At 40.6% G+C, this 27,748-nt stretch overlaps 1 protein-coding gene across 6 annotated transcripts in view; it reads left to right on the top strand.

Moving 5' to 3' along the window:
• AMPH (amphiphysin) overlaps positions 1-27,748 on the top strand; it is a 230,289-nt gene that overhangs the window by 150,355 nt on the left and 52,186 nt on the right. For all 6 annotated transcript variants that reach the window (XM_051853305.3, XM_051853303.3, XM_051853304.3 and 3 more), the window contains 7 exons: positions 498-593; positions 8,527-8,634; positions 9,500-9,585; positions 15,657-15,732; positions 16,311-16,393; positions 19,005-19,143; positions 20,164-20,292. In XM_051853305.3, the coding sequence (XP_051709265.3) occupies positions 498-593; positions 8,527-8,634; positions 9,500-9,585; positions 15,657-15,732; positions 16,311-16,393; positions 19,005-19,143; positions 20,164-20,292 (717 nt within the window). The remainder of the gene's footprint in view (positions 1-497; positions 594-8,526; positions 8,635-9,499; positions 9,586-15,656; positions 15,733-16,310; positions 16,394-19,004; positions 19,144-20,163; positions 20,293-27,748) is intronic.

Genomic DNA, 27,748 nt, shown 5'->3' with positions numbered 1-27,748 from the left:
AGTAATGTTTATTGTGTATTTATAATAGTCAATACTCTGTAAGTGGTTAGGCTCTATCCAATACAACTGTAAATTTTCTTTCTTTGTGAAGGCCTCAGCCATGGTTCATTTCTGGGTAGTCTAGGATGGCTTCCAATTTCACAGATTGCTTCAGAAGCAAATTGTCTCCATGGAATTCTCAGTCTCCTAGCACCAGAGCCCATTGAAGGAATAGAAGGACTTTGGGAGCTTCTACATTCTTTAGAAATTCAGTATTAGAAACTCATTTTTTTTAAACAAACTGAGCTTTTACATAGTCTGTATTGTTAATTAGAACTTGTGGCCAAATTGCCTTAAAATGTTACTGTATTGTTATATAAACCATTTGTGTTCTAGAGTCTAATATCTTGGAAAGTATTACTTATCTAATTTTGTAGACCAGATTTTTTCCAAGTCTTGTGAAAGGTATCCAATTAAAATAATCTACAATGGTCCTGTTATTTCTCTTGTTCTTTTAGAAATGTGATGTTCTGTGGGAAGACTTCCATCAAAAACTAGTGGATGGATCCTTGCTGACACTAGATACCTACCTGGGCCAGTTCCCAGACATAAAGGTATTTTCCTCTGTGTCTATAAAGGGAAGAATTGAATGGTCTCATGTAGTTATTGTAACATGAGGATGATAAGAATTCAAAGTCCTCAAACTAACATCAAAGATAAGTGGTAGTCTTTCATTTATTTTAGCATGAGATTCTTAATTTGTTCCTATCAGTTTGAAATGAAATGTAGTTATAGAAATTACTTTTGGGCCGGCGCCGCGGCTCACTAGGCTAATCCTCCACCTAGCGGTGCTGGCACACCGGGTTCTAGTCCCGGTCGGGGCGCCGGATTCTGTCCCGGTTGCCCCTCTTCCAGGCCAGCCCTCTGCTGTGGCCTGGGAGTGCAGTGGAGGATGGCCCAAGTGCTTGGGCCCCTGCACCCCATGGGAGACCAGGAAAAGCACCTGGCTCCTGGCTCCTGCCATCGGATCAGCGCGGTGCGCCGGCCGCAGCGCGCCGTCCGCGGCGGCCATTGGAGGGTGAACCAACGGCAAAGGAAGACCTTTCTGTCTGTCTCTCTCTCTCACTGTCCACTCTGCCTGTCAAAAACAAAAACAAAAACAAAACAAAACAAAAAAAAGAAATTACTTTTCCCCTTTAGTGAACTGCTCCATCTTTTATTTCTCTAGAGAAGTCTTTTTAAGACTATAGATAGGAAATCATAAATTAGAGGGACCAAAAAATTCCAACCTTATTTTTATCCAAACATTTTATTTCACAGAACTTAACACAGATTTCATTAGAATAAACAGTGATCACAGAAACTTCGTTGTATACTAAGAGCAATCGCAGATCATGCCTTATTTACTCTTTATTTTGCATGTGTTCATTGTGCACCTGGGTATTTTTTTCTCTTTGAAAGTTTCAAGCTCCAACTGAAATATTAATATACATACATTTCAAATGCATTTGCCTCTAGACCTAAACTTTGGTTTTATTTGCCACTTGGGTCCATTGCAAGGCTAAATTCATAAATGAAGTGTTGAATGATGTAGGTTTGAAATTGGCTCTGGAGGTAAAGATGGCTTTTAAACCATCTGGATTCTGGTAGCAAATTGATAGCATTACACATTTGCCTTCCCTGTACCCTGCCACTCATGTGCACCATTGTATTCCCTACTCAACTTGGAGGGCCAGCCAAGACTGCCTTGTGCTATTCTTTCTCTAGAGTGAGAATGCCAAGAATTAGCATCAGTGGACATCTGAAATTCCTCCTGTTGCATAATTCCACTTGTACCTGGCCTTCATTTTAACCATGGCAGAACACCAGAAATTATCTGTAGTAATGTCTTCTGGCTTTGCAACATAGTAAAATTTCTTAACAAACCATCACTCATAATGATAATGTAAATTTCCTTGATCCATGCAGAATTCCCAAAGACAGTTGGTAAACATACAAAGAGTATCTGGGGGCACCAGACAAGAATCTAGATGGATCAGAATAAATATAATGGCTCTGTAGGCAAAATGCCACAGGAAGCAAATCCAAATGATGGATTTCTCAATGATGTTATTGTAATTGTCAACAAAGTGCTTTACTGAATCATTGGGTAAATACAGCTTAATTAAAAGATATAAATCAGTTATTTTTAATTCTCTGAGAAATTAAATTGTTTTTCCTTTTAATTCTATAAGGCCTCTAGACAAGCCCGTCAGGAGCATGATTGGGGGCATGTTTAGATAATCTTGATAAACTCAAATTTTGCCTTGGAATTTGTAGCATTTGTTGAACAACCTCAAAATAATTATCATATTTCAGAGTACTGTTTATTTCATGGTAATTTATTTTTTTTTAAATATCTTCTTCTGTTTCTTTTTAAATTTTTTGACAAGCAGAGTGGACAGTGAGAGAGAGAGACAGACAGAAAGGTCTTCCTTTGCCATTGGTTCACCCTCCAATGGCCGCCGCGGACGGCGCGCTGCGGCCGGCGCACCGCGCTGATCCGATGGCAGGAGCCAGGTGCTTTTCCTGGTCTCCCATGGGGTGCAGGGCCCAAGCACCTGGGCCATCCTCCACTGCACTCCCTGGCCACAGCAGAGAGCTGGCCTGGAAGAGGGGCAACCGGGACAGAATCCGGCGCCCCGACCGGGACTAGAACCCTGTGTGCCGGCGCCGCAAGGCAGAGGATTAGCCTAGTGAGCCACGGCGCCGGCCTCTGTTTCATTGCATTTTAGTAAAAATACCTAACATGACATGTACCCTATTAGTGGAGTTTAAGTTTACAATACACTATTGTTATCTACTGGTGCTATGTGATACAGCAGCTGTCTAGAATTTACTCATCTTACACGACTGATTGTTTTCCCCATTGATTAGCAGCTCTTCATTTTCAGCTACCCACAGCCCTGCAACCATTTTGTGTATCCTTTGATCTAATAATTTGACTATGTTTGTGTGTTTTCTTTGGAAAAATGTTTGTTAATGCCCATTGTCCCCATTTTTAAATTGGATATCAACATTTTGCTATTGAGCTCTAGGAGTTTTTATATATTTTAAAAATTAATCCCTTATCTGATATGTGGTCTTTGAGCCTTCTCCCTCTTTCTGTAGGTTGCATTTTACTGTTTATCGTTTCCTTTGCCGTACAGAAGCTTTTTACTTTGATGTAGTCCCACTTGTCTGTTTTTGCATTTGTTGCCTATACTTGTGGTGTCAAATCCAAGAGCCCATTGCTATTACCAATGACTGTTCTAAAAATTTTTTATTCAGTTTGGAGATTCCTCAGAAACCTGAATATGCTCACTCAGACTTACCACTAATGGTAGAGCTAGAAATGTTCCAGGGGATTTCAATTTAATCCCATCAAAGAGGCATGTACCAATGCCATCTTACTAATCAAAGTGATCAGGGAGGAGAGAACTTCCACTTTGACTATGACCTTGTCTAAATAAGATAGGAGTTGGCGAATTCAAGAGGCTTCCATTGCCTTGGCAACTCATGACAAGAGCCTCGGGTGATTACTGAAGCCATAAATAAGAGTGTCAGTTGCTAAATCAACAACAGGAGTCACTGTGCACTTACTCCTCATGTAGGATCTCTGTCCTTAATGTGTTGTACTATGTGAATTAATGGTATACCTAGTCCTCAAACAGTATTTTACACTTTGTGTTTCTGTGTGGGTGCAAACTGTTGAAATCTTTACTTAATGACTTTAATGTGTCTCAGTTTAGATTTCATTGGGTTCATTTTATTTGAGGTTCTTTGGGCTTCCTGGATCTTGGGGTCCATTTTCCTTCCCTTATTTGACCACTTGTCGGCTGTTATTTCTTTGAATAAGTTTTATGATCACTTCTCTCTTCTACTGAGATTCTCATAAAGCATAAATTGGTCCACTTGACGGTGTTCTATGTATTTTTTAAGATTTCATCATTTTTTTTTATTTTTGATTCTGTGGCCAAATGCTTTCCTATGATCTAGTTTTGAGTTTACTGAGCCTCTCTTATGCTTGATCTAATCTTTTCTTAAACCTTTCTAGTCAATTTTTCACTTCAGTTATTATATTCTTCTGCTCTGTAATTACCATTTGATGTTTTTAAAATTTCATATTTGTTGAAATTCTCACTTTGTTCATATTTGTTTTCCTGACCTCAGTGAGTATTTTTATGATTGTTACTCTGACTTATCTGTCATGAAAATCTTATGTGTCCATTTTGCTAGGGTCAGTTTCTGCAGATTTATATCTTGTTCCTTTGTTCAGAACTTATCTCACTGTTTTTTCATTTTACTTAATTCTGTGTGTTGTCATCCATGTATTAGACAAAAGTCACCTCATTTAGCATTCACACACTGGCCCCATGCAGGAGAAGACCCTTACCAATTGTCCTTCATGGGGATTTTGGAAGTCCATTAAACTTTTGCAGTATTCTGACCACCTTCTTTGTTCTTGGCAACTCTTCAGCATCTAGAAAATATGGTCATGTCAGATCTGTAAGACAAGTGCAACTAAACCCATTTTTCATAGGCAGTCTGCCCAAAAGTTGGATCCTTGGACAATTGCCCAACACAAGGGAAAAGCTGGGAGTTTTCACCTATTTGCTCTGAGCTGAGAGGTGAGGCTGTGGAGACTTTTCCAGTTGTGTGGTACATTAAATTGTTGTCTTTGTTCCCAAGTAGCTAGAATATGCTGGATTCAATTAGTGTTCCAAGATACTTGAGAGATGTAGGAAGCTAGTATTTTGGTCACACTCTCAAAGGTTGTGTTGTTGGACATACAGTCCAACTCTTTCCCTCCATAAAGGAAAGCTGCGAGCTGGGGTTTATTGCCCATTCACTCCTGACTGAGCCAAGGGGCAGAATTATGAAAAGTGCCTACCACTGTTCCAACCACTGCCTTGTCCCATGTGGACCTCAGGAGACTGTCATATGCTCTCATAAGCTCTCCGAGACAGGAGGGATAGAAACCAGACTTCCAAGAGGGAGCTGGAACAGTTGAACTGTTGGATGTGTGATTCACTACTTGGCTCCTTTGGAAGAAGCTAGGGCTTCTTTTTATTTGTTTATTTCTTCCTGCTCATTCTGCCCTGAACCAAAGGAAGGAGCTGCACATAGGTCAAGTCACTATCCATTTTGGTAGACCCCAGGAGGCTGGTAGATGCTGGCTGGCTGAGAGAAGTGAGCTAGAAAGCACTCTCTTGGGTAGGAGCTATACAAGTTGGGATATTACATGTGTACTCCAACTCCTGTTGTCTCCACTGAAAATCTGGGAGCTAAGAGTTCCCTGTTGATTGTGCTGGGTTGGAGGTTATGGCTAGAGGGCATTTCTGCTTTTCTTTCTGGTTTTGATATGGCTGGAGTCTCACCTAGGGTGAAGGAGTCTTTCCACTAACTGATGGGTTTCTCACAAAGGAAACTGATCCATGTGGTGCTTTTAAATTAGTGTATTCATGGGGGAAGGAGGACCTAGGACTTTGTGTTCCTCAATCTTGTTGACATCACTTCTGTTGCACAGTAATTCAGTCTCCATAAAGAGTAATAATAAATTAGAAGAGGGTAGGGAAAAACCATGCCTTCCTATTTGAAAATTCCCAAGCAGCTTGAAACTTGTCTAACTTATTCCTGATATAGATTCATGATATGATGTGGTGAAGCAAAGAAAGGCTGTAATTGAGTGAAGAAGAAGATGTTTGAAAGGCTGTTGATTTTCAGGAATGAAAACTTAGTGTATCAACAAAAGGTGAAAACCTAGTTGTTGTAATACTGTTCAGAGACAATTTATTTAGAAATTGGCCATACTCTCTAAGAGACATATGGTATCAAAAGACAAGCACGCACAGAAATACCTATATGGAAACAGAGTTATTAAAATAACATTATGATGGATTATGTTGACTAGTCTTTTCCATTTATTCTATGGTAGAAAGATAAAGAATTCAGTAGAAATTTTACTTAAGCCATTATCTTCCTGGGGTCAATGGTTGGATTCACATACAGCAAATATCTCCCACTTATTGAACCACTTATAGATTTGTGAATAATATCATGTAGGATGTTGAGGCTTTAAGTGCATTATGGACAAAGGTTGAATCAATCCCTCCCTTTCTTTATCTTCCTCTCTCTGTGTCCAGCTCTGGCTCTGGCTCTAGCTCCCTCCTTCCTACCCTTCTGTCTCCACACTTAAGGAATTGGAGCAAACAGAGGCTATCAACTAAGATAGTGAATTGTGAAATCCATACAACACAACAAACAACTGAGGAAATAACAATGTTTAACTTGGAAATGAGATCATTTAGAATTATAGAGTGGGCAGATAGCTATATTTTATATTGAAAAACTATTGTGTGGGAATGGACTTAAGTTATCTATGTGCATTTATTCAGTGAATTGAAGTAAGTTAGAAGTACATATAAACTCCATCGCTTTATAGAATTAGTTCTGAGTGATTAGGTAATGAATGGTTTATTGAGAGAAAAGAGCATTATGATTAAAAATACTGAGTAGAGAATTTTTAAAACATAGAGTACAATTGACCTACTTGACTGCCATTAGAAACAACAGGCCAAGTGCAGTTAGAACCTCAGGCAAATTTCCAAATATTTACTGCAGCCCATAAGTGAGGTCTATGAAGAACCATTCATGAAGGGGTGATGTTTGCCTTTTTCCAGCTGTGATTGGCAGGTCACCGTATATTATGGTTCCTATTATGCAGCATTGACATCTAAACTCAATATTATAATAAGAGCCTGCTTGTCACTAAGGCAGGCTTACAGCTATGAACAGTTAGTCTAAAATGTAGTTCAGATTCTATCTTGGAGAACGTGCTTGAACAACCAAGTATGTATTGACTACGATGTACCAGCATGAATTCCAAATTTGAGATATTGCTGAATTTTTAAGAAGGATAATAAATTTTTTACTTAGGTGCAGACATTCAGTACACACTGGGAAATCTCAGGAAATTTTAATTAAACTTACAATTTAATTAAATTTAGTGTTGGTGATTAAGAATTGTATCACCTTCTATTAAAAAAAGTTAATATGGTATGTTAACTCTACCCTTAAATAGGAGATTTTCCCCCAAGTCTCCAAATATCAGATAGGCAAGGAACACAAATTGATTTGTTTTTCCAACACAAAAATATGTGCATCAGAATGAGTGATAGCCTCTAAAATAGTCATAGTAAGCCTATCCTCTTTGACTGACTTGTCAGTTACACAAGAAAATGAGTCACATTATTCACTTCATGTTCTTGAACAAAAATAAGATTATCCAGTGCACTCTCTCATCTTCTTTCCATACTTAGAGGTAATTGAATTCTGGCTGGTTTAAAAAGTCAAATTCATCTTCAAAGAATCAAGATTTACTACTTGGCAGATATTGAAGACATGCCCAGGACAAAAGGCAAGTCCAGAAGGAAGGGCTTCAGGAGTTTGCATCCAGCCACACAGGGCTTCTTCCTGTCCTTGTCTTGGGCAAAGTCTCCACTGTTGCTGGGACCTGGAGCAGGAATTTCCTTTCCCCTGCTCAAGAACCAACAAATCAGCTCTTAGTTGGGAGGAGGTGTTGTGCCCCTCCCCCTGGTTGAGATTTTTGTCCTTCTGTCCTTCCATGGGCAGCAATTATCTTTTGCATATATCCTAGTGGCCAGAGGATTTTCTGTCCCTTCCCTGGAGCCAGATTGACTTTGCTTTTACCACTCTCCAAAAGCAGTAATCTTTGCGTGGCCTTTGTGAGCAAGAAGGGTTGGTGCTCAAGCAACTTAAAGCTTGTGCTTTGTGAGAGAAAATAGTTCAGGGAAATGAGCAGAGCCTTAGGACCATTTCCTGGCTGCCATCGATCACCAATTCCCTCCTGCACTGCAGGGAAGGGTCTTGTCCCCAAACTTCCTCATAGCATCTGATGGAAGCCCGCAGGAGGGAGCCTACCCATGAGTGCCACCTCCCCTTCATTTGGGACACCAGCTCCTCCACAGTGACACATTAGCTCAGGTGTTTGTAATGAATAAAGGATGGACAAGCACACGTAGGAAAAGCTATATCTTAGAAAGTAAATCTGTTTTACAGAGCTACTCTTAGTGTGTGAGTGGCATTAGAATTATAAGAGCAAATACAAGCATGCTGCAAAAATTTGTGGAAAATTGAATTAAAAGGTAAGTTTATTTTGGTACAAATTATTTTGAAATTCATACATATGAGAGCTCTTCGAAAGGTTCATATATAAGCATATGAAAAAAACTATGGATTTCAAAAAATTGCACCAGAATAAACATCTTTTAATTCAATGTCTGTGAACTTTTTGAAGTTACCTTGTATGATTTAACACAACTGTCAAAGTGGAACACGTAAGAGTCTGATATCTATAAGTTGCTGATTTACCGAAATTCCAGCTCATTGCATCTCCCTTCAAGATCTTTTGCAGCCCTGGGAAAAGGAAGCATTTTGGCACTAGGCCATCAAGGGCTACCGATGACCATGTCTCTGTCTTAGTGCCATTTGTTTTCCTGTTGGCAGAATCGCATCGCCAAGCGCAGCAGGAAGCTGGTGGACTACGACAGTGCCCGCCATCACCTGGAAGCCCTGCAGAGCTCCAAACGGAAGGATGAGAGTAGGATCTCGAAGGTACAGACCCATCCCATGATGGACACCACTCTTCATATCTTATGACCTGTAGCAGCAGCTTTGCTTTTAAAACTAATGTGTCCAGCTTAAAAGGAGATTGGAATCAGGACAGAATTTACATAAACATGGTGCTTGTGGGTTGCTTCTCATTGTTTTCATTAAAATAAGGTGTTTCATGTTATTGTAGAATTTACATGTGTGACACTGACCCACACGTTTTGATCAGCATAAACTTCAGGTACCTGTTCAACACTTGCTCTTCATTCTCTCTCCTTAATCCAATAGCCTATGAGCTACAGAAAGGTAAAACAAACTTCTAAGTTCATACCATGAGTAAGCTAGCATTCCATTGCCGGGAATGTGTTATAATACTTTCCCCACACTTTCTGATTCTTCAAGATGCAGCTTAAATATCACCTTCTCTTCTATGGAACCTTCTCTGTTTATGGTACCTTCTTCCTTATAGCATGCTCCATAAGAGATCATAAATCCCTCTTAAAAATACATCTTGTAGTATAATTATTTAGACTTCCAATGAGACTGGGAATTTCTTGGACAAGCTTCCATGTCCAGTATCCAGAGCAGAGCTGCCTATGTGGAAGGCAGTTAACCTATCTTTGTGAAATAAATGAATCCACCAGAAACTGCAGGAGTAGCCATTGTCAACAATCTAGTTTCCTGTTTTAGAGAGTCTTATTACTTAATTTCATTGAACAAAAAAGATAGTAGATTTTAAGCAAATATTTCTCCTTCCCAAAATGTTTTCATGATGCTGGATGACTATTCCTATGTTATATTCGATGATGCTGTTGTACATAGAACTGCCTTGTTTTTTAGTGTAAGCACACATTGTATATTGTTCTAGGCAGAAGAAGAATTTCAGAAAGCCCAGAAAGTGTTTGAAGAGTTTAATGTTGATCTGCAAGAAGAGTTACCATCATTATGGTCGAGGTAAAAATTTTTCTGTACATGTTGTACATGTCCTCTATAGGAATTGCAGAGTGGTGATTATGCCTTGTCTTGTCCCTATTGTCTTCCCTATTGTCCACACTGTCCAGTAGAAGTATTCATGTCTATACTTTCCAATATGGCAGCTACTTGCTGCATGTAGCTATTGGACACTTGAAATTTGGCCAGTGTGACTGAGGAACTGAATTTATTTTTTTATTTTTTTTATTTTGTTTTATGATTAATTAAGTTTTATTTTCCTTATTTGCTTAAGTTATTTCATAATTTATTTATTGTTATACAAATACTAAGACGAGCAGATGCAACTGTCACACTGAACATCATGATTTGGAGGCTACAGTCGACAACTTGATTGTGTTCTTATTGCTCTCCCTGCAGGCATGTTCTGGAAGCTGTGTTCTTCCCTAGCCTCTAGGTAAATCCCAGGGTGGGCCCCACTGCCTTTCAAGTCCCTCTGAGATAACCACTGAGTCTTTGGATCACCCTAGTCCTCCGGACATCCTCAATTCGATCCGAAGTTCAAGCTTCTGAGATGGAAGCTGTGCTGCGCGTGTTTCTTCTACCTCTTACCATAGTGCTGACCCTCCCAGAATCAAAGTGGGAAGGGGATAGGACTGAGGAGACAGAGGAGAGGCAAGGGGGCTGGAAACAGCGCAGTTGATTGAAGCACGCATGACCTCACTCACGGCTCAGAGAAGTTTTCAGGGGACTTTGTCTTGGAGAACTTTGTGGAGTCTCCGCCAGGGCTCCTAACACACAAGAGGCACTCTCCCTTCCAATTTCCTGACCGGGGGATGTATTCGTGGGCTCAACATCAGAACTTCCCTTCGGGGTCTCAGGATCTCACTGTCCGCTCCAGCATCCTCCTCCTCCTGCCTTTTTGTGTTGCCACGTAGCCCTTGTGGTGTTCACCTGGCCCTCCAGGAGAAACGGCTTCCTTGGATCTGCCGCTGGTGGGATGAAGTTCCTTTCCAGTCACTGCTGTGTATGAGGCTGAGGCAGACTTCTTATTCTTTAGCTGCCTCAGGCATGAGTAGGAACTGAATTTTGAATAGAATTCATTTTGTTATTTAATTGATTTAAATTTCAGAAACCGTATTTAGCTAACTGTTGGCATATTAGATAGCACAGTTTTAGACATTGACATATTTCTTAAATGGAGACCCGAATTTCATCTGGAGGCATTAGGAAGATTGTTCTTAATCTTGAAATCTATACCCTTTCAGCTCTTTGTGGAATTTTTTTTTATTCCAGGAGTTCATATGGTTTTCTAGCTTTGAAGAGAACCCTCTACTTTACTCCATGACCTGTTACAGTGAACTCCACCTATCCAGGCACTAAATATTCCTATTTATAGGTACTCTGCATTTCTCATGGCCTGAAGTGCATCTTCTGTAATATGTCCTAAAAACCAAGCCTTTTTTAGGTGAAGCTGGGACTTATGTTCTTTATTTTCCATCCTCAACCCCATGCTACCACCCAAATAAATAGCATCATGTGCCCCTTACCATATTGCTGTAAGTCCAGTCCTCTAGCTCTAACTTCAAACCAGTTGGAACTTAACTATATGAATTCTAGTGGTTCTAACTTATCTTCCAAAATTTTAAGCATTTGAAAGTCTGAATTAGAGTTTATCCATTTCCATGTTCACCCCTAGTGCTCTCAACTCTTTGCCAATAAAGGCATTCAGCATTTGTTTTTGAATTGCTGAAACATCTGATGTGCACTTCGGTGAGTTCATTGTAAAACCACCCATTAGAACACATCTTCAATGTTCAGCCATTACTCCAGATTCAATATGTGAGAAATTATTTGAATTTACTCATTCTTTCTGGTACTGGATCTCTGGTGGAGAGGACATTACTTGGTTCTTGAACTTGGCCAAGAAAGAATTCAAAGCCAGTTCCCGGCAAGCAAGAAGCAAAGTTTTATTAAGCAAAGTGAAAATACATTGGGGAACTAAGAGGGCAGGCTTAAGGAGAGGCTGCCTCCATCAGCTCCTGGGATTGTCTTCTATTGCCTGTATCTTAACTGAGAGGTGAAATGTTCCTCCCATGGGGCTGGAGTTTTGTAGACTAGGGAGAGGTTTTCTTGGAAAGAATGGGAAGCTGTTTCAGTTTCTGTATGGTAGGATCCAATTTGTCATGGTGATTTTGAAGGCCGAGTAGCTTGGAAACCACAATACTGATTATATTATAATCACCCTGGGGACTTCTAAAGAGCAGGCAGCTGGTGTATCTTTGCCTGGATCCAGGCCAGGGAATTCTGTTTTTGTTCCTCCTTTAGGCAGGAAAGATCTTGCCAGATATCTTGTCTCTCTGGCTGCTGATTGGCAGTGGGTTTAACCGTGTTTAATCACTGTAGCACAGGTGTCCTAGCCTGCTCCCCTCCTCCCCACCCCCTTCCCAGCTCCCTCTAACGGCAATCCAGCCACCTGCTCTACCATTTCAACAACTGATTTTCTCCCCTTTGGTACTATTTTTTCTGGACTCCTAAGCCTCAAAGCTTTGGTTTTGTACAAGAGCCCACAAATCATCAGTGGAAACCCACCATTGTTCTTCAGTGCAGCCTCCTAGATGAGTTGCCACTTCACTTTCTGATCTCACTGCCACGAATCTAACCCACATCATCCTTTTGTGGATTATGAGAGTCTTGCCCTAGCGTTTTCTTGACCTCTTCTTTCAGAAGTCCCAGCTTGACATGTCTGTGATCCACTTAGGACTTTACTGTATGTACCTGAGAAGACACATCCTTTCCCCCCATAAAGACATTTTTAAAAATATTAGGAATAACTTTAAATGTTTTAACTTATTTATTTGAGAGATGAAGAGAGACACACACAGAGAGAATGACAGTCAGAGACAGAGAGACACACACCTACACAGAGGCAGACAGACAAAGAGAGAGCTTCCACTGTCTGGTTCATTCCCTAACTGTCTGCAATGCCCAGTAATGGGCCAGGCCAAAGTTAGAAGCTGGGAACTTAAGCCAGGTCTTCAATATGAGTGTCAGGGGCCTGATTATTTGAGCCATTATTGGACCTACATTAGTCAGGGGTGTGGTTGTCTTAACCAACATCTTAACTGCTGTGCTAAATGCCCATCCCTTGTCCTCCAATGAGGATTTTGAACAGCTGGAATATATAACTTTCAGGGTATATATGATTCAAATAGTTATTAAGCTATTCATGCCTATTTAAAATTCACAGATTTTGTGAAATGGTATAGTTTTCTGGAAATATCCATATTTTTTGCTTGTATATGTATAACTTTGGCAGCTGTGTCTTTGTGTATACTGAAGACATACATCTGGTTCATCAGTCACTCTGCACAGAGCTTATTATCACCCTCCGTAGATGCTCCATCCCGAACCAGGTTGCTATTTGCCTACAGTAAGACAGTTATTCTTTTCATTCTCCCTGTAAAATAGTCTGATCTCCAGTGTAATTATTTCATTGCTTCTTAAAACTGATCTTCAAAATGGCTTGGGTATCACAATGTTCAGTACTTCTAATTGTGAGATAATATCCCTGGGATGCTGGAAATCACCAATCATGAAATAATACCCTTGGGGAGGGGCTGGCGCCATGGTGCACTAGGTTAATCCTCTGCCTGTGGTGCCGGCATCCCATATGGGTGCTGGTTCTAGTCCCGGCTGCTCCTCTTCTGATCCAGCTCTCTACTGTGGCCTGGGAAAGCAGTAGAAGATGGCCCAAGTGCTTGGGCCCCTGCACCCACGTAGGAGACCTGGAAGAAGCTCCTGGCTCCTGGCTTTGGATCAGCACAGCTCCAGCTGTTGACACCATTTGGGGAGTAAACCAGTAGAAGGAAGACCTTTCTCTCTGTCTCTCCCTCTCACTGTCTATAACTCCACCTCAAATAAATAAAATCTTAAAAAAAATACCCTAGGGTTAATGTATTGGGATTATGATTAGTTTGTTTTCTAGTGATCCCTGCAAGCATCCAAAGTTAGCTTTAACAGATGATATTCCAAGCTTATGTGCTCTCCTCAAATAATATTTATTGAAATTAAAGTAGTTGTCAGAATGCCTTGTCACATGAAAGACTTTGTAGGAATTTAAAAACAAAAGGTGTATCTGAGAGATAATTTTGGAAAGAAACCTGTTTTCTGGTCAAATATGTTAGAAATGATTCAATGCTTTTTAAACCACTCTAGTTGCACTCAGGGCTTCTTTCTTCTTTAGAGCAATCCACATATTGCTATGTGATGAAAACCTAGCTTAGACTTTCCTTTCTTTATAGTGTGTCAATATAAAAAGATACCTTGAAGTAAATTCAAATTACTTGACCACAATAATGATATACATATATATGATGTATATATGGTGTGTGCATCTGTGTGTATGTGTGTTGTGTGAATAAAAGATCCTTTTTGAATATTTTATAATTTGCCAGGTATTGTTTTATGTATTTTATATATTAGTAACTGCTTATTGTCACAATTACACATGAAGTACCAAAGGACTATATCAGTTAAACACCTTGCCTGTGATTGTAATGTGCATAGATTATTAAGCTGGCATTTAAAAACACTTTTGTGGTTCTTTCTGTCAATCCTGCTACCTGTTTCTGGGGTCTCTTTTTCTCTGAAGCAAGACTTTATGCTGGTCTGATTTTTCAGGTTACTTCATAAACGTGTTCTTTTTGCAGCCATGTAGCTCACTGTTGAAACTGAGGTCTATTCTTTGTGTCTGCCCTGTCTGCTGTGATGAAGCACATAGTACTGGACTCTCAGTGGTGGGTGTGGATTAAGTCATCAGAGCGTGGAGCCCTGCATCACACAGTTCATAACCATTCAGATGTGGAGTGGACTGTTCTGAGGGGGACTGTTAGGTCCAGTAGAACTCTAGTGTTGCTCAGGTCCTCTGTTTTCTTACTGGTCTTCTGCTTCTGCTGTCGCGTTAATTATTGAAAGTGAAGTATTGAAGCCCCAACTGCTGTTGACCCTATTTTGTTGGCTTTTGCTGCATTTTTTAAAATTTCTTTTTAACATTTTATTGAAATACAGTATACATATAAAGAAATGCACATAAGTGTACAGATAAATGAGTTTTTGGTCCTCTGATCACACTCATAACCACCACCCAAAAATATAAAAAAAAAATAGACATTTATTTAATCTACACAAGGTATTTTTTTCTGGTCATCTGCCAGTTATGGATATTTATCTAAATAGTGTAACAATTTCAGATATGCTATATATTAGGAAACACAATTTCAGCATAGTATAATGGGAATTTTTTTTGCTAAATATATTGAAATTTCAGTATATTTAACAGAAATGCACTTACACATTGATAACACTAGATCAACAAAATGTAAGCAAAAAATATTCATTAGTGAATCACAAAAGGAGAAATACAAATGGACAGTAAATATATGAGCAAAAAAGTGTTACCTCTAATGAAAGCAATCTAAGTTTGTAAGTCAGTTGAGATACTGACTTCTGGCTATGGAATTTACAAAGGTTATGTGTTGGGCAATGTTCAAGGCTTAGTGAATGTAAATGGTTCAGACAGTGAGCGTGAAGGCTTCCACTGGCCATGCCTTTCACCAGCATTGCCATTCAAGAAGCCTATTTGAAGGAAATGATGAGGCTGTGCACAAAATTTTAATTATGGATATTCTTTAGGGCCGAGAGCTTCAGCTGGGTCTCCTATGTAGTGTTTTCTCTAAGCCAGCAGCTTCAATATCTCATGGAATCTGCTAGGTATGGAAATCTCAATCTCCAATCCCAGATCTGCTGAAGCAGAAACATGCACTCCAGAGGTGTCTGATGCACACTGACGTAGAGACCCTCCATGTCATGCCAGTAACTGAGTGTTAGGGGCGGTTGTACTGTATGCCACGAGACGTTTTTCTGTTTAACAGATTAGAAAAATGAGCATACTTTGAGTTAGAATTTTATTTTAGTTCAGTATTATTTAAATTATGGAAAGAAAATCTAGTTTTAATGCATTTCATTGCCATTAAACATTTATTGGGCTGACTGGCCTTTCCCTCTTCTTTCCTCTTTGTATTTCCATGTGGTAGACGAGTTGGATTTTATGTTAATACTTTCAAAAATGTCTCCAGTCTTGAGGCCAAGTTTCATAAGGAAATTGCCGTGGTGAGTAATGATGATTAGTTTTACATATGGCATATAAAGTAAAGGAAAGTTTATTTGGAAGTAAATGAAGTAGTATGCAGAAAATTCACCCTTTTACATGTTTCTTTTGATACTGTTGTATTATTTGCAGCGATATTTTTACAGTGTTTTCATAGTGACCACAAAGTCTTCTATATCTTTTGAAGATTTTGTTAAAGACTCACTGTTATCTTTTTTAGCCACCTGATAAAGTTAGAAATCTAAAATGGTACTTTAGTAGATGAGAAATTGGTCTTAGATATTCAGATAATTAGCAACTCTACTGTTGATTAATGTCTCTTAATTCCTCTGGGTGGTTGTGTGGCTATTCTCAGAGAGTCAATGTGAATAATGAAAACTTTTGTGTCTTGGTAAATAAGTATACATAGATATAGATATGGATTTTAAATTTGAAACATATTTAGAATTTAAGTTATCTTGAGGTCACCTTAAGTATAATATACTCTAGTTTTTTAATAAATAACTGTCTTGGGGGGAATAGCCTGGATTGGCGCTGGGATGACTTGCAGCTAATAGACAAGTGGCCTCTATCCCCTTAGCTTTGCCACAAATTGTATGAAGTGATGACAAAACTGGGCGACCAGCACGCTGACAAGGCCTTCACCATTCAAGGAGCTCCCAGGTAGGCTGTTTTGTTGTGTGTGTGTGTGTGTGTGTGTGTTTTTAATCAGAGCTGAGTTCATTTCCAAGCACCTTTAATCTGCTGCAGCTTGTGGACCAACCTATGCTATTGCATTCATTGTATAAATCCAAAAAGAGCCCTTCCACCCAGAGGCTGACATTAATCTTAGTTGTATGTTTTCACATTTACTTTTGGCATGCATTTTGCCCCATGAGAGTTCTTGCTGTTATCACAGTAGAAGTATCTGTCTCTCCCTGGTTTCCATGGGACTTGATAGCCATGGTGTGAATTTTGATATGCAGCTTCTAGTTGCATACTTGTTAGCTTTCTCCAGAGAAGAAGAGAATCCTCAGGATTCATGTCACTTATTCCTGATCCTTAGCATTGGTGCTGACTTTAGTGATGAATCCATTTGGGAAAAGGAAAGAGCAAGTAGGTGAGACCCCATTATCATCGGTCATCCTCATTGTAGTTCTCACCAATGCTGTGTTGTTGCACATTGCTGTAGCGAGTGTGCTGGCCAGATATACTGCAGTCCAGGGATCTGTAGGTTGTCTGCCTCACCAGAGTTTGGTTTCACACAAGCTCTCTCCTGCGGTTTTGGAATCTACTTTTTCCCATCATTCTCAGGCATTTTGTACTCAGAGAACTTAGCCTCACAAGCCTTTGGCTGAGAGTCAGACAACTCCCTGTTCGTTTGTATGACTGTGCAGCTAACTTGCTAAGCCTTCCTTAAGTAAGCCCAGCAACCCCTATGATTAAAGGTCTAATTTGTATTTTCAACCAATAGGAAAAAGAAAGTACTATCAAAGTGAATGGCTTCCAAGGTGATATGCAGTCCTGCCATTCTATTTTTGCGATTTTAATATCAATCACTCAAGCACATACATTTATAAAAACTCACAGTCATATGCATGCAACATCTACATATGCTAGTGTTTGGATCTCCTTAGAATCTGTTAATTTCCCTGCCTGTTGGATCAGCCATGCTTGCAGTCTCTACTATGCTGCTTTTCTAAGTGAGCAGTAAATCTGTTTTCTCTTTCTAAGGAAAGACCATTGCCTGAAAGAACATAGGAAAGTGACAGTTAATGTTTTCATTACAATTATTTCAACACTGGGCTAGGCACAAAGGAAGAATCAGAGTAGAAATATCAAAATGATGTTTTAGTGTTTTAAAAAAAATTAAATACATGAAAAAAAATCAAGGGTTGCTCTTGAAATGAGAGACAAATACATTTGAAAATTACAGTGTTGCTGACTCAGATCAAGTGAAAGGAAAACAGGGCCATGTCCACTTACCAAATGTTCCTTTCATTTTTTCCAACATTGCTCTGCAGCACGAGGCGGTGAGTGAGATCGTTGGAATCTCCGAGGCATAGCCGAGGCTGTGTTTCCTGGCAGAGGCCATGATTGCTGGCCCCTGGCCCAATCATGCAGTGCGTCTGTGTTCTTTCAGAAGGACCCAGTGCCCTCAGCCCCTTGAATATGTAGACCCTGCTGCTGTGTTCGTGCTCTTTTATTTTGGGGACACAGGCTGTGTTCCTTTGAGCTGTAGGCTTTAGAAATCCTTAGAAAGTAGGAAGAGTCTCCAGTGCCCCAGTACATACATTTGGGCTCTTCACTGGCTCCTGGCCCGTTGTGCAGAACACGTTGTGTTCTCTCCAAACGTTACTGAATCTCATCCATTAGTGATTTGCATGTGCATTTCCAGGTGTCGTGAGTTGAGCCATCGTTTTACAAGGTGTAGAACGAGAAATAATCAGTGAATTTATTTCCAAATGTTATCTGAAAGCCCTACTACAAAATGTGTAGGTATGAAATTGATAATTTTCTGTGTAGACTTTTCTATAGATTGTGACATGGTAAGATTCTTTTGTAAATTAAGAGTAATTCTAGTTAAATTAATGTAGCGTATTTAAAAGATTCCTTCAGAGCTTGTTTGGCAGAGTGGAAAGAATAGAACATTTGTGTTCAGATCCACCAAATTGCTGTGTGACTTTATGGTGGAGAGAGAGGGATGGAGGGAGAGAAAGAGAGAGACAGAGAAAGAGGCAAAGCACTCCCCACATCTGTTGATTGATTCCCCAAATGGTCAGCTTGGGCTTAGTCTGGCCAAAGCCAGGAGCCAGGAACTCAAAGCAGGTATCCTGTGTGGGTGGCAGGAACCTAGTCACTTGAGCCATAACTGCTCCCTCCCAAGGTTCTCATTACTGGGAGGCTAGAGTTAGGAACTGGAGCTGGGAATCGAACCCAGGCACTCAGATGTGGGGCATGGGCATCCCCAAGGGTGGGCCGAATACCTGCTCCATATGGAGAATGTTGAATCTTTCTGTGCTCCACTTCATGTAATCACCTATAAAGTGGGAGCATGGCTACTGTGAAGATAATATATGACTGGGGTCTGGCACATGGTGGATAATAAATGATACCCATTAATCACCATCACAGTCTTTAGCAACCAGAGTTAACCTGGAAGGAGGGAATAGGATCACAAACAGTGCCTGCTGTGCTTCAGGATTTCTGTGGGGTGGAGATCAAATCAGCACTGTTGACCAAGTGAGTACTGTGCCTCAGAAGGACTCTTGATCAATCCCCTGTGTTCATCTAGCGATTCGGGCCCCCTGCGCATTGCAAAGACGCCATCACCACCAGAGGAGCCTTCACCCCTGCCAAGCCCGACAGCTAGCCCGAATCACACGCTAGCACCTGCGTCTCCTGCACCTGCCCGGCCCAGGTCACCTTCACAGGTAGGAAGAGATCAAATATATTAGGGACTGGAAGAACTCATGGGGAGGTGTCCCCATCTGGGATCATCCCATGGTGCTGGGCCTTAAGAGAAATCTGTCTCATCCAGGAGAGGGATGTGTGCAGCTTTAAGCATTGTGGTTGCCACTAGGGAATCCATCTGCTTTCCTTAATCACTCACCCCATGTTTGAGCTTGTTGGGACTTCTCACCACATCCATGGCTTCTCCTCTTCTACCATCCGTTGCTCTCAGAATCCTTTCTTTTTAAGGCTCCATTCAATCCTACCTCCCCCATGAAACATTTGGAACAGTTACTGTCAAGAAAAGCCATTGCATTAGTGTGTCCTTTCACACGCTCTTTTACCATTGTATTGCCCATGAGTAGCCGCTCAGTAAAACCGTCTGGAACAAATGTATGAAAAGAAATGGGAAGGGTCAGGCAGAGGTAATGAGAGGGAAAAAATGCCCCCCTTATGTTCCCAACTTTGGGTGAAAATAAGTTCCTGTAGGAAAACCTGAAGCCCCCAGTCCAAGGCAGGCTTTCATGTATGTGACTGAAACTCAGGAAAGTTGTAACAAGATGTGTGTAACCCAGGGGCCTCTGAAGTTCTCACTTTTCAAAATCTTGGGAAATGGAAGCTCCCTCTAGTCGATCTCGCTGATTCAAATGAAAAACTTGCTTGGTTTTAGTTTGAAATTCTAATTGACTGCTGACGTGAGAGATCATTTTCGGTTTATTTAGAGGAGTTACTACCTGAGTTTAACCTTCAGGGCCCTGCAGCCCCAGGCACAGGGCTTGTGTTGAGATGATGGATTCTCACAGCCTGAGTTTTCCCCCTTGGACCGTTGCTTGTCCACAGAGCCACCCAAGTGGAGGACCTCGTTTCCTTGAGGTGGGGAGGCTTGTTTCCATGCTGAGATCTAAGTTTTCATCAGAGACCCATCTGTCCATCTCACTGGGTTGCTGTGACATTTCTGCATGTCTCTCATGTCATTAATATGTGGATCTAATGCTTCCTAGACAAGGAAAGGGCCTCCCGTCCCACCTCTGCCCAAAGTCACGCCAACGAAGGAACTACAGCAGGAGAACATCATCAATTTCTTTGAGGACAATTTTGTTCCAGAAATCAGCGTGACGACGCCTTCCCAGGTGAGTGCCTGGTTTGGGGCCAGGATGCCCATGAAAGACCTCGGGAGAGCAACGCTTTGGGGTCAGCTCTAAGAGAAAGCAGCAGATGTTAGAGCCAGCAACACAGTGTTAATCACCAGTCAGGTTTGCTTCCATTACTTGGGGTGTCTCGAGTATTCTTAAATACTTGTACAGTATTTTAAAATACCAATTTTTTAATTAAGAGTTGTGTACACTTATTTTGGAAAGATGGAAAAATACTGAAAAGTGTAAAAAGTATAAAATGAAGAATTTTATATTTGTTTAATTCCTGCCACTCCAACATACCACTGATAGGCTTTTGTATATTTCTTTTTAGTCTTTTTTAAATTTGCACTGATTTTATACCATAACGTTCAGATTATATTGTTATTTGTTCGTGACTTTTCTATTTAATTTTATTGAGTATTTTTCATCAGATAATAATTGTCTTTGAAAAACATATTTTAAAAGATTTTGTGTTATTCTTTTTTTTTGACAGGCAGAGTGGACAGTGAGAGAGAGAGACAGAGAGAAAGGTCTTTCTTTGCCGTTGGTTCACCCTCCAATGGCCGCCGCGGCCAGCGCACTGCGCTGATCCGAAGGCAGGAGCCAGGTACTTCTCCTGGTCTCCCATGGGGTGCAGGGCCCAAGCACTTGGGCCATCCTCCACTGCACTCCGTGGCCACAGCAGAGATCTGGCCTGGAAGAGGGGCAACCGGGACAGAATCCGGCGCCCCGACCGGGACTAGAACCCAGTGTGCCGGCGCCTCAAGGTGGAGGATTATCCTAGTGAGCCACGGCGCCGGCCATTTTCCTATTATTCTTATTTAATTGCTGATTCACTCCCCAGATGCCCTCAATGGCTAGGACTGGGCCTGGCCAACAGCAGGAGTAGGAAATTCGGTTCAGGTCTCTCATGCATGGCAGGAACCCAACTACTTAAGATATCGAGGGAGCACGAAGCTGGAATTGGGAGCTGTGCTGTGACACCCAAGCATTCCTGAATAGGATGCTTGCATCTCAACCAGCCTCTTAATCGCTGTACCAAATGCCGAACTGAAAAAAAAAAAAAAAAAAAAAAAAAAAAAACATGATTTCGCCATAGTATTCTATCAGTTATATGTACCAACCACTGATTATTGGCCACAAGTTGCTTCCAATTTTTCTGTTACTTCACCAGCGTGCAGGGGCATCTGTCTCTAAATTAATTCACGTTTGTGCTTTCTGTTATTTCTTTCATATTGATTTCTAGTAGAGTAAAGGAAAGTACAGCTAAAAGAAGGAAGCAATTTTAAGTCTTTTGCCTTCAGCAAGGTAGTGTCATTTACCTGATTAGGCAAGTTGAAAGTGCCAGTGTTTCCACCTGGGTGCCCATGCCCCACGCACAGCTGTCTGCAGACCTGCCCCGTGAGCAGCTGAGTTGTCTCATTGACTCAAAAATAGTCCTAAGTTCAATGCTACTCTAATGTCATTGAAACCACCCCTGTTTTACCAGAAGTCTCCAGAGAAGTCATGTCAATACCATTTCCTCCAGTGTTCTCAGGGTTAGAAATAATATTCATTTTACAAGCGGTGCTAACGTAGTACTGTAGGTACTGAACACGTCAGTAAGCAACACTGTGTGCAATATCTCAAGTATAATCACACCCTGTTGGTAATAGTAGTGATGGCATATTAATAATAACAGGGAGCTCAGAAGATCAAAACTCCAGAACAATGCAGTGGCAAATCACCATTTGGCATCCCTTTCAAGATATTTACCAACAGACACAATACTTTGAACCATTGTTTTACTTCTTTGGTTGTTTATTCGAGATGTTGTTTGGTAAGCTCATTAGGGCTGAAGTGTGAGTTTGTAGCCGCTTTGATTGGGGGTGGGGATTGTGTTTATCAGCCTGTGGGTATGTTGTGTGTCTGTGGGCACAGAGACCCTGCCAAGGATGGCTGTTGTAGAGCCTCATGGTCTTTACCCAGCACTTCACAGTGACCCTGGCACCAAACTTGGGAGGTTTCAGGTTCCACCCTGTGACTTGTATTTTCACCTACCCAGCTTCATTGTCTTTCTGCCTATGTGAATTTTCAAATTGAGAATTTTTTTAGGGTGACATTACCCTAACTTGGTTAAATTTCGCCTGGGCCCTCCAAAAGTATCCTCTTAATCACATCACAAGTTAGGGACTTTGGTTTCCAGCAAGCCTGTGTACTTAGCTGAGGCCAGTCAAGTAGGAGGCAACTGAAGGAAGGAGTATGTGGCACAGACTGGCTCTGAAGGAAAGAGGGGGTTCAGACGTGTTCTGTTATTTTAAATGTCATTTATGGTTTGCAGGCTCATAGATAAGGACCCTTCATGGTATGGACAGGGAGAAGGGGAAGGATCAAAACACTTTTCAAATTACAGGTGCCAGGAGAGACCCCCAGGTCATTCTGGGTGCATTACCATGTGCTGATCCATTGAGGGAGAGTGGTGAGAGAAGTCAGGGGCTGGGGGAGAGGAAAAGGGAGCATCCTACCAAACAGAAGCACCCTGCAGCTGCGGCTCCTGTGAGGATGCAGCCCCCTGGTCCAAAGGCTACTATCTCGGGTGTGCCAGTGATTCAGGCCCTGATCCCAAAGCTCCTGTCCGTCCACACCTTTCATAACTTACCAGGTGTCACTTCCTTTAGTTGGTCAGGTAACTTCAAAAGAACCAACCATCTGAGACGTTATGAGCCTGCACCTTTTGGGGGTTCAGCCCCAGCCTCCTTTATATTGTTTTCTTTTAGTCTTGGAGGAGAAAGAAGAGGGTTTATATTATTTTTTTTTTCTGAATCTGAGAAGCAACCTGGCTCCAGCAGCTGGACCACAGAGAATTATTTGAAATCTTTCCATTGACTAATCTGCTCTAGTCTTATGACAAAATTCAAAGACAGGGGCCTGTGTTAGGGCGTAATGGGTTAAGCCACCACCACCTATAATGGCAGCATCCTATATGAGTGCCAGTTCGAGTTCCAACTGCTCCACTTCTGATCCAGCTTCCAGCTGTTACACCTGGAAAGGCAGCAGAGGATGTCCCAAGTGCTGGGGCCCTTGCCTCCACATGGGAGACCCAGGTGGAATTCCAGGCTCCTAGCTTTGGCCGGGCCCAGTTCTGGCCATTTGGGGAGTAGACCAGCAGATGGAAGATCTCTCTATGTCTCTCCCATTCTATGTAACTCTGCCTTTCAAATAAAATAAAAAAATCTTTTAAAAAATTACACATTCTCTTATAAAAGATGCAAAGACAAGGAGTGAAGCAAGCTTTGTATTTCAGCCTACTTTCTGGCTTATTGTGTGAGATAATTGAGCCGTGTTTAAAAATATGCAGAGGCTGCCTTTTTCTGAAGGGTCTTTACAATGTCCTCCATTGTGTGTTCCTCAGTGATCAGAGATGTTGGAAGCCATTGAAATCCACATGGTGCAAATCCATGAGCATCAACAGAGTACTACAGAGAATTAACAGATTTTTCTCCAGGGGAATATCCTGCTAAGTCAGGTGTATATCACGATGCTACTTATAATTGGACTGTATTTCAAAATAGTGTGGCTTACTGTCTTCCAGACTTAGAGCTGCTGGACATAAACACATGTATAAGAGGGTCTCCAAAAGTTCATGGAAAATCCTTACTATGAGAAAACTACATTGATTTCAATATTTTGCACCAAAGAAACCTATCTTTTAATTCCATTTTTCATGAACGTGTTGATGTCCCCTTAAACATGTGCTTATAATATTAGATGTATCGAACAGGTGATAGGTCACACTACATTTAAGAGAATGAATCATACTGGGAACAATGTGTTTGGCAGTGCGTAGGTAAATGGGTAAAAGAAAATAAATAACAGTCTGGAAAAATGAGATGCCAGCTGAACGGAAGTGGAGGGTTGAAAGCCAAACAGTTGAGATGTCTGAAGAGCTTTTCGTCCTGATACATTTAGTGCTGTGGACTAATCCATCTGCAGTTTAGCTTCGCATTTTTTTTCTGAGTCATCCTACATTCACATGTCCCCCTTTGCTGTTTTTACCATGCACTTAATGGAGAAGAAAGTGTTTGTGTTAATCCTGCCCAGGAGCTCAGAATACAGGGAGTGACATACACCTGATTCCTGATGGATTTGAGGTGCTTGTCCATCCAGGTCATCATGATGGTGCTTCCCTCTTTGGTTCTGCCTTGGGACTGAACACAGAAATCCAGCAGGCCTGCAGAGCCCTCTAATGGCCCAAACCTTAACTAGAGCATGGAAGTTTCTCTGAGAAATGCTCCTGCCCACTCCAGGGGAAATACCTGCTTGTCAGACCAAAAGGCTTTACTGGGTCTTAGTTTACAGAAAAAGAACTAAAGAATAAGTTCATCTTTTCCTATTTTTCCATCCCAACAAGTATTAAATAGAAAACCTGTGCATGTGTGTGAATTATTCTTAGAATAGCATTTTCCAAAGTGAGCTCTTGAGCCCTGGCCTTGTTAGATGCTGGGAAGCAGGGTCTGCTCATATGAGACTAGGAAGGGCCTCATCCTCTTGCTTCCTCATGGTTCAGGTCAGCATTTTCAAGATTCTTGAAGAGTTCTGTAGAACCCGTTTACTGTCTGTCAACTCCTTAGGGCCTTGCAGGATGCCGTAAACGTAGGTAGGCACTCAAACAGATGAACAATAGGAGAACAGTTGATCAACTTGGGGGTTGGCTGAAAGGATCTGCACTGCACTCTTCCTTTAAGGCTGTATCATAAATCTTAAGGAACGAATGCTTGACACCATCATTTTAAATGATTCTAACATCACAAATGTGCACTTGCTTGGATCCTCTCATTGTACTGTAGTTAAGGCCTTTATTCACATTATCTGTAATTATCCCACTTTAGCAATCTTGTTATAGGTTTACAACCACAAAGGTAAATTTCACTAAGCCACTGATTCATCATAATTATTGATCAAATGCTAAAAACTTGACTCACTGCTAGATATTATAAATGATTTTGTGATCCATAGGTGACAGTTATTTATGTTACATGAAAAATAATGTTCCTAAAATCTTTAATCAAATTTTCTGTCTTAAGCTTCCCATTTGGCCCTCTTGTCCTCATAGGGAAGTTGTGAGAGTCCAGCACAATACCTGGGATGTAGTAAATGTTCTAAAAATATTTTAAAGAAAGGATAAAAGATGAAAAACCTATGGAAAAAGTAGTACCTATGGCCTCATGGTAATCCAGTTCACTGTGTTACAACTTAAGAAATCAGTGTGTGTGTGTGTGTGTGTGTGTGTGTGTGTGTAGGAGGAGTGTGCATGGGTGGTTACAGCTGGGGATCACGCGATTTGGAGCCTGTTAGTTCTGAATGTTTTGACCCTGTAGGGTCAGTTGCAGTCTGTTATCTGTTATCCTTATAAAAATGATGCCTCAAAGGTGTATGACTAATGTAAAAAATTAGTGAATAGTAAATATTCCCTTGTTACTTAGGTATTTATCTTATTTCAAACTTGTAATACTTTCCTTGGGAAACAAACAAGAGAGAACTCCCCTCTACCGATTCTCTCCCAAGTGCTTGCAATAATGGAGGCTGGGCCAGGTTTAAGCCAGTAGCCAGGGAGCCCAATGCAAGTCTCCCATGTGAGTGGCATGTCCCCAACTACTTGGGTTGTCACCTGCTGCCTCCTAGGATGCACGTGAACGGGAAGCTGGAATGTGGAGCAGAACCAGGCCTCACATCTGAGCACTCTGACCAAAGTCTTTGCCAGGCAAAGAACCACCCACGTATCATTTTAAATAGCAACAGGAGATATGCCATAGTGAGGTTAACTCACCTCCTATGGTCAGATTTTTTCCTTTTCCCCCTCTTCTTAATTAGCTCTGTTGATGTGTGATTGGGAGCTTACAATTTGATAAATTTTGACATATGAACATACTGATGAGATGATCACCAGAATGAAAATGACTATATTTGTCACCCCCAGAAGTTTCCTGTGTTATTTTATTATCCCTCCTTCTCCTCTCTAGCTGCTCCACTCTCTCCAAGCGAACATTAACCTTTTCTCTGCTGTGCATTAGCATGCATTTGCTAGAACTTTATGTAAACGGAATCATAGTCTGGACCCTGTTTGGCCTTTCATCCAGCAACATTATCATGACATTCCATCATGTAGCAGCACATGTCAGTAGTTCATTGCTTCTTATTAGTATTCCATTATATGGGAATGCCACCATTTATCTTTTCATCTGTGATGTGGATATCTGATAGATACAGTTTCGGGGGCTATTATAAATAAAGGTACTGTGGACACTGTGCACATTTTTATGTATACATGTCAATGCCCTTGGATAAATATGTATGAATAAACTGACTAGATCATATAGTGGGAATAAGGTTAACTTTTTAAGAAATACTCCATTTTTCTAAAGTGGTTGTGCTATTTTGGTTCAATCAGCATTACATAAGAGTTCCACTTTTCTACATCCTTACCAACACTTGGCATGATTAGTCTTTTCACCTTTAGGCAGTCAAGTGGTATTTCATTTTGATTTTAACTTGGATTTCCCTAATCACTAATGTTGTCAAGTATATCTTCATGTACTCATTTGACATCTTTTTTTTTTTCTCTTTGGTGAAATACCTTTAAAACCTTTGCAAATGTATTTTGTTTTTATTTATTGATTGAGTTTTGAGAGTTATGTATTTGGGTCTCAGATATAATTTGCAAGTATTTTCTCTCAGTGTATAGCTTGTCTGTTTATTCTTGTAAGTATCATTTTAAAAAGAATTTTTTTGTTTTTCTGATCTTAAAATCACAAAGGTTTTTCCTTATGTTTTTCTACAAATATTGTGGCTTTAGAAATTACATTTAGATCTGTGACCAATTTGGGGCTAATTTTTGTATGTGGTGCAAAGCATGAGCGATTTTCAAAAAGTTTATGGAAAATACATTTATGGAAAAAACTATAAATGAATTGTAAAAATTTTGCACCAAGATATATTTGTCATTTAAATTTTTTTCTGCGACATTTGAAGTCCCATTATATTGTTTGAATTTTATTTCTTTACATATAGTGATTCAGTTATTGAAAAGCCTGTCCTTATGCTATTGAATTGCCTTCGTACCTTTGTGTAAAGTTGGTTTTCCACACGTGTGGTTTTGGTTCTGGATTCTGCTTTTGCATTGACCTGTTTGCCTGCCTTTGTGCCAGTGCCATGCTGTCTTGGTTACAATCATTTTACGATGTCTTAAAATCAGGTAGGATCAGTCCTTCAACTTTGTTCTTTTTCAGACCTGTTTTTTACCTCTAGGTTCTTGGAATTTCCATATGAATTTTAGAATCACTTTGTAAATTTCTTTTCTATTAATTTTTAAATTTTTTTATTCTATTACTTTATAAATTTCTACTCCCCCCCCCCCCCCCGCCACACACACCAAGAAATCCTTCTGGGATATTGTGTTAGTTTCCTGGAACTT

This window comes from Oryctolagus cuniculus, chromosome 16 (genome assembly GCF_051225735.1).
Source record: "Oryctolagus cuniculus isolate XC-2025 breed Fujian yellow rabbit chromosome 16, ASM5122573v1, whole genome shotgun sequence".
In the NCBI taxonomy this organism is placed as follows: domain Eukaryota; kingdom Metazoa; phylum Chordata; class Mammalia; order Lagomorpha; family Leporidae; genus Oryctolagus; species Oryctolagus cuniculus.
This window is presented reverse-complemented; position numbering and strand designations above follow the sequence as displayed.